Source organism: Rhinichthys klamathensis, unplaced genomic scaffold (genome assembly GCF_029890125.1).
Source record: "Rhinichthys klamathensis goyatoka isolate OS25496 unplaced genomic scaffold, OSU_Roscu_1.1 h1tg000330l_1, whole genome shotgun sequence".
NCBI lineage: Eukaryota > Metazoa > Chordata > Actinopteri > Cypriniformes > Leuciscidae > Rhinichthys > Rhinichthys klamathensis.
In genome coordinates this window covers 806,402-813,478 of record NW_026606845.1, presented here as the reverse complement: position 1 = coordinate 813,478, position 7,077 = coordinate 806,402, and the positions used below count along the sequence as shown (strand labels likewise).

General features: G+C 36.6%; 1 protein-coding gene across 1 annotated transcript; it reads left to right on the top strand.

The window, feature by feature from the left end:
* The first annotated feature begins 898 nt into the window (after nucleotides 1–898).
* tspan34a (tetraspanin 34a) lies at nucleotides 899–6,380 on the top strand. Its single transcript, XM_056272063.1, has 8 exons — nucleotides 899–1,000; nucleotides 2,431–2,508; nucleotides 2,818–3,033; nucleotides 3,962–4,036; nucleotides 4,814–4,921; nucleotides 5,027–5,155; nucleotides 5,591–5,683; nucleotides 6,163–6,380. Exons 2-8 carry the CDS (start codon nucleotides 2,452–2,454, stop codon nucleotides 6,211–6,213), a joined length of 729 nt encoding a protein of 242 aa, XP_056128038.1. The 5' UTR covers nucleotides 899–1,000; nucleotides 2,431–2,451; the 3' UTR covers nucleotides 6,214–6,380.
* Nucleotides 6,381–7,077: the final 697 nt, after the last annotated feature.

Here is a 7,077-nt window from a genome sequence, read left to right as displayed (position 1 = left end):
TGTCTGAAGTCAGTTCTTGTTTTTCTGCTAGTCTCTTTTCTGTTCTCTTCGTTCCTTCAGTGATTCTGCTTGTTAACAGGCTTATTAAGGCTGCAATTACTTAATATTTAATATACACAGATTTTGTGGCTCAGATAAGGTCCAGTTCTGGTTTATTTCTTTGCTCTTGGCTGACATGTGGCATTGCTATGGCCTACTTGTGGCCCAGATCTGGCAAACAGGAGTGGGCCACCCAAGGGCCGTCATTCAACGCTGCATGTGGGCCAGATCCGCATCCCACAAGTGCCAGATGTGGGCCGGATCTGGGCCGAAACAATGTTGCTATCTGGGTAGATAGATAGAGATAGATAGATAGATAGATAGATAGATAGATAGATAGATAGATAGATAGATAGATAGATAGATAGATAGATAGATAGACAGATAGATAGACAGACAGACAGACATACAGACAGTCAGATAGATAGACAGATAGATAGATAGATAGATAGATAGATAGATAGATAGATAGATAGATAGATAGATAGATAGATAGATAGATAGATAGATAGATAGATAGATAGATAGATAGATAGATAGATAGATAGATAGATAGATAGATAGATAGACAACATAAGGCAGATTATTGACAATAATATTTTCAGTTCTAGTAAAGCTAATTGGCCTTGATCTCATAAGCAATATGATCTGGTAAAGTAAACAGATGGTGCTGATAAAACAAGTTTTTGTGTTTGCTGCCAGTGGCCTACATTTTCTTGCACTTCACACCGCACAAAGGTCTACTCAACACGCAAGTATATAAAAGTAACTTTTCCATGACTGTATCATCAGCTGACTTCCAGCTCATGCCATAAAAGCTTCATCCATAAGGAAGTCTTTCTGGAGAATCATGAGGCGTGTGTGTTTAAGCCCCGCCCCCAGCAGATACACGACCTTGGAGACGTGCAATAATATTCACACTCGTCTCACACACCTGAGAGCATCATCCACCTGTGGACAGGTAAGATCTGTTCTTTCATCCCTTTCACTGGAGACAATGCAGATATAATGAGACATGCATAGAGTGAACAGTGACGAGGTTCTCAGGGTTAAAACTCTAAATATTTCATCTTTTCTAATGAATTTATAGGTTATTTAGTTGTAGATTTGCAAGAAGAGGGAAACATTTGTGTTTGTGCAACGAACTAATAGAAAGTGAGAAAGATTAATTGATCTGTTAGTGTAAAATCTCAAAAACTCTGAATGCTTCTCTATTCACACACACACACACACACACACACTCTCTCTCTCTCTCTCTCTCTCTCTCTCTCTCTCTCTCTCTCTCTCTCTCTCTCTCTCTCTCTCTCTCTCTCTCTCTCACACACACACACACACACACACACATAATGAGTCAGAAACCGCTGGGTTATAGAGAATACCATCAAAGTTGTGGTAAAGAACCTCCTCCCACTGCAATCTTCACCACATTTAGAGGAACACACACAGTCTTCTTCAGAATCATTGCATTAGTCAAACATTTCCCAGAACCAGATACAGTTGTATATCCTCCTGGTGTTTGTGTCTCTTCTGACACAGGTTTCTATTATCTCATGTGCCTAGCCTTGTTTTTATAGATTCTTAGTGTTTTAATGGTTGACTTCTTTACAGCTCTGACATCATTTGAGAGAAGCTGCTGATAACACACACTGCTACTGATCTGAACACTGAAGCACAAGTGCCAATTACATTACTGTCCATGTCACAATATATACAAGTTTGGCGTTGGTGAGATATTTGTAAGAACTCTCACCAAGGCTATTTATTTGATCAAAAATACAGTAATATTGTAAAATATTACAATCTAAAATAGTTTTTTTCCTATCTGGCTAGAAGTTAAACTGTAATTTATTCCTGTGATCAAATTTTATGATGTATTTTCAGCATCATTACTCCAGTCTTCAGTGTCACATGATCCTTCAGAAATCACTGATATGATGATTTGATGCTCAAAAAACCTTCATTATTATCAATGTTGAAAACAGTTTGTATTTGAAATATAATCTTTTGTAACCTTATAAATGTATTTACTGTAACTTTTACAGTTCTGCTGCTTCATATTTTTGCGGAAACGTGAATTTTTTTTGTTTTTCAGGGTTCTTTTATGAATAGAAAGTTCAAAAGAACAGCATATATTTGAAATAGAATAATTTTGCAACATTATAAATGTCTTTACAGTCACTCTTGATCAATTTAATGTTTCCTTGCTGAATTAAAGTGTGTGGGTGTGTGTGTAAATCTATATATATAATCGACTTGTAATGACTGTAATACAATGCTCTTTATTAAACCAGCCAACAAAAATAACTCATTTTTTCTCACAGCGTCATTATGATACAGTATTGGATATGTGATGTAATAATCTTAAAACAACTTCTTCCTCTTTATTTTTAGGATTAACGGAAATCTGCCAAAATGTGCTGTAAGGGTTTTCTCAAAATCATGATGTTTGTCTTCAATGGCATCATCTTTGTGAGTAAAACAACTTTTTTGAGCACTGACTTTTCCAAATTTTCATCGTCTAACAATTTTTTAGGACTTCCTTTGACAGTGACTAACACATCTATTTTAATATAATTACAAAAAGACTTCAGAGCTCAAATCACTCTTGTATCTTAACCACTAATTCGTAAAGCTCTGACCTCACTGGATGACTATCTAAAAGTGATTTACCATAACTCTTATCAAACTAGGACAAGGATAAAGCACCTTCACCCATGTTTCCACACACACCTTTATTGAGGCTGTAAACGACACATGTCCTCGTCTTCCTCATTGCAGCTGGCAGGGGCGGCCATACTGGCGGTGGGCATCTGGGTGGCGGTGGACAGAGTCTCTCTTCTGGGGTTTCTAGACCACATTGAAGACGCGCCGGCCGAACTGGCGCAGCTGGCAAACATCGGATACCTGCTGATCGGAGTGGGAGCGTTCCTGACGCTCATGGGTTTTCTGGGATGCTGTGGAGCCATGAAGGAAAGCAAATGCATGTTGCTCTCGGTGAGTCTTCAGATGGGGTCAGCTACAGCTGATCTGGGGTGTGTTTCCCGTTTCCCGTACACAATCACAGCAATGTTGACATTGAAATATTAGAACACTGATCACCATAATTGTGACTTCAAACTAAAATTTATTTTTCCAAAATAAAACCTCAACATTTTAAACTTCTCTTAATTCTCACTAGGAGCTAATGTAGATGTCTGACAGAAATAAAGCCATTCTGGGGTGTGTTTCCCGGACAGAGATGTATCTCCCTAGTACGATGCATCGTTGAAGAAATCAACTAGCTAGTCACGACTGTTTCCCGAAACCTAATTGTTGCAAATTGGTCGTTCAACTACATTGGTTAATGATGTCACGCACGTGGAGGAGTAATAACTTATTTTATTTAATCATTTGAGATCTAATTAATACCAGCATTTTTGCTACAAATCACAGACATGGCACCTGAGGACTCAATTACATTTTTCTCAGTTATTTTGCTTTATTTCCAGATTCAATTAGGCTCGTTCTTACACACTAGAGCTCGTTTGCACATGCGCACTCTTCAAAAACGGCGCTTTAAATCTCTTGACAAACTAAAACACGTAAATGACATTTGTATGTATTATAAATAAAAGATAAAGGTTGTACTGAATGTCAGCTTGATTATCTTTCTCAAGATACTGATTTATTGAGCCCACATATCAGGCAAACAAGAAACTCTGCTTCTAACCACAGCTCGAGATCTGTCGCTCAAACACACAACTTTGTGATGCTTTTTGTGAATGTTCGTTGGAACGATGGTTTCGGGAAGCACCGACTCGTTGAATACTGATAACGACAGAACTTGCGACCATAGTTGGCTAACGATACTTTCGGGAAACACCCCTGAATGGTTCCACTCCCAAAATTGATGTTTAAGTAAATTTCTCGACTGTCTCCCTAGTTCTTCATCATCGTGCTCATCATCTTCCTCGTGGAGGTGGCGGCGGGGGTCGTGCTCATCGTCTTCGAGCCTTTGGTGAGAGAGCTGATTCAACACAACAAAAGCACATATACACTGACAAAGTCTGGTGAAGGATTTACAATTTTCACTCAAAAATTGCTAGAAATTACAGGATATTTTGAAGTAGAAAGACTGAAATAGAATTTTCTTGTAAAACATGATCTTTTTACTTAATACATCTTTTATATTATTTATTTATTTATTACCACTGCTAGCAGGCTTCACACACCTTCTGACCAATGCATCTCCAATTGGATGGTTTTTCAAGATTATTATTATTATTATTGGATATGGATTTTTGAGAATCATTTTTATTTGAGATTGCACCCACAAAGAACAAGTTCTAACACATCTAGACAAATTTATAGAAAAGTCATTATAGAAATGTCCGTATTTCAAAATATTTCACAACCGTGGGAGCCATCAGAAATAGTTGAAAAACACAAATGCAAAACTCAAAAAGCCTATGTAGTCACAAATACTGAGTACTGATGTTTTATAGAAGGGGCTTAAAATATTAGTTAAGCCTTAAAAGATGTGAGCTTTAAATTAATTTGAATAAACGCATTTTCCATGACCAAGCTCATATTGGCAATACAAAATACAGCACATTAAGAACCACAATGACTTATTAAGTCTGTACAAAAATAAATTTAACACCCACATACATCTCATTATATGGTCTCCTTATGATTCCATAATCATGTATGGCTTATATGAATCTGTGTTTATAAGTATTATGGAACGTGACTGTGAAATCAGAGGCTGAATGTGATTTTAACTGCATTCCAGTTTGAGAAATTTCTGGATGAGATTGGACAGAAAGTTGCTACAAGCATTGAGGACAACTATGGAAAGGATGACGGTTTCACTTCAGTCTGGAATAGCACTATGAATGAGGTACGACACCAGCCATCATGCGTTTAATGATAGCTGCCATTTCTGGCTATGTTTCCTGACATTACAATCCCAAATAATGCAAACGTGCGCATGTGTTTTTTCTAGCTGAAATGCTGTGGATATAACAACTACACCGACTTCACGGACTCTCCGTTCGTATCTACAACATCATCATATCCTGACACGTGTTGCACAAACAGTCCAATCTGTAATGAAAATGCAGCAGAAAGAGAAGTATGTTACAGAACGCTTTGAGCTAAACTTACTCTCAAAGCAGAAATTTATTAAATTAATGTAATGCATGTATAGCCTCAACACAGACTATTCATTTGTCACTCACTCAGCCAGTTAATGAGCAAGACGACAATATCATTTTTGCATGAAAGACACATTGGTTTGGCTCAGTGGGTTACAAACAGTAAATGCCTGTAATAAAATGCAACCAACCATGTAATTGTGCATTAAGGCCAGCAAAGTGAAACAAAGCTGTGGTACGGTAAAAGAAGAAATGTTGCATGGGCATAAAGATGCACATGATGTGCAAAACAAAAACAAAAAAAAACACTAAAACTTTTGAAAAGAGAAAAAACATTAACACAGTATCTGAATCAACTATTGAAAGAATAATTGTCTATGTAGGTATTGCATTGATGTGTGTGTTTTGTGTAGCCTGTCGTGGGCTGTTTAAAGGCATTAGAGCAGTTCTTCAAGGATAACGCAGTTCTGCTGGCTGGCGTGGCTCTGGGAATCGCAGCTTTAGAGGTATTTACTTCAGTCTTACACGTTACACACTCTATGTAGACTAATATGCCGTTTGCACCGAAAGACAAACGTCAAACATCATTATGATCAATCTCAGTATGTGATGCAATAGAATTGATGGTCTGAATACTTGGCAAAGCTTTAGTCAGATAAGTCTGTGTGCATTAACACCGATGGTCATGATCCTGATTAATCAATACATTATTTGTAAAGTTTTTCATAAAATTCAAAATTCAAAAAGTTTTTGTTCCACAGACCATCTTTGGACAAGATATTGAGGTTTATGTAAACATCTGTATAACCAAAATTTGCCACAAAGTCGTCACAACTAAAATAAAAACATAAGAACTGGTAGTTTTACAATACCAACAGAGTAAAAAATCATTAAAAAAAGCCATGTAACCAACTCATCCAGATTCTTTTTACTGTAAAAAAAAAACGATTTAAAACAATATTGCACCTAATTTGCTTCTTCACAGATTGCAGCGATGGTCGTTTCCATGATCCTCTATAAGAATGTAGGAAAATGAGACCAGGACTGACTACAGACACTTCTGTTTACATCATTGTGTACTGTAACATTTTAATATTCGATATGTTAACTGAAGTTATGTAAATACTTGACTATCTGCTCCAGTTTAAATGACATTTGCACTAAGATCTTTGATATTTTGTGTTCTTTTTTAAATGCATTTTTACCTCAATAAATTCATATTTTTTTCTGCTAAGATATGACTCTGACTCCAAAGGTTTAATATCTATAGCTGATGTCATGTTGAATACTTCAGCTCATTAAAGATCACTGCAACATTTTAAACATTATTTACCTATGATTCAATTAATCTGCATCTGTAATATTTACATGTATTTGTGTCAATAAAATAATGTTTTTAAAGCTCTGTACCAACTCTCTTGCTCCCTGAAGCACACATTCTTAAGTTTTTCTCTCAATATATAACGACAGGGTTATTTTTGTTAAAAAGAAACAAACACTACTGACATGTGACAATTGTTCCTCACATTGGATGTTTGCTTTGTGTAGCTTATAGAAAAATAAAGCATATAAAGCAGCAAGACACTGGTGGAAGTTATTCAAAGTCAATGCAAATTTATGGCTGTCCAATAAATGTATCACATCCACTAGGAGTCCCTCTCTGTCTATTTGAATTATTTAATATAAAGCCTTTAGAAAATCCAGACTCACCTCCATAGGCCATTTCAACTCATTATTTTCTTTCCGCCATGACCGCAATGATCCTCGATCAATTTAAAAATGGCGCCTTTGGACGCTGTTCTTGGTTTGAAGTCAATGCATACAGCAGAAGCAGAGTTTAAACAAAGACAAAAGGACATCATCACTGATGCAACATTAGACGTGTCAAACTTCACAGTAG

Bases quoted from the DNA above. Each gene is read 5' to 3' on its own strand.
- tspan34a (XM_056272063.1), top strand. From the start codon at position 2,452: ATGTGCTGTAAGGGTTTTCTCAAAATCATGATGTTTGTCTTCAATGGC. The intron at 3,034-3,961 runs GTGAGTCTTCAG...CTGTCTCCCTAG, and splicing joins GCAAATGCATGTTGCTCTCG to TTCTTCATCATCGTGCTCAT. The intron at 5,156-5,590 runs GTATGTTACAGA...TGTTTTGTGTAG, and splicing joins AAAATGCAGCAGAAAGAGAA to CCTGTCGTGGGCTGTTTAAA.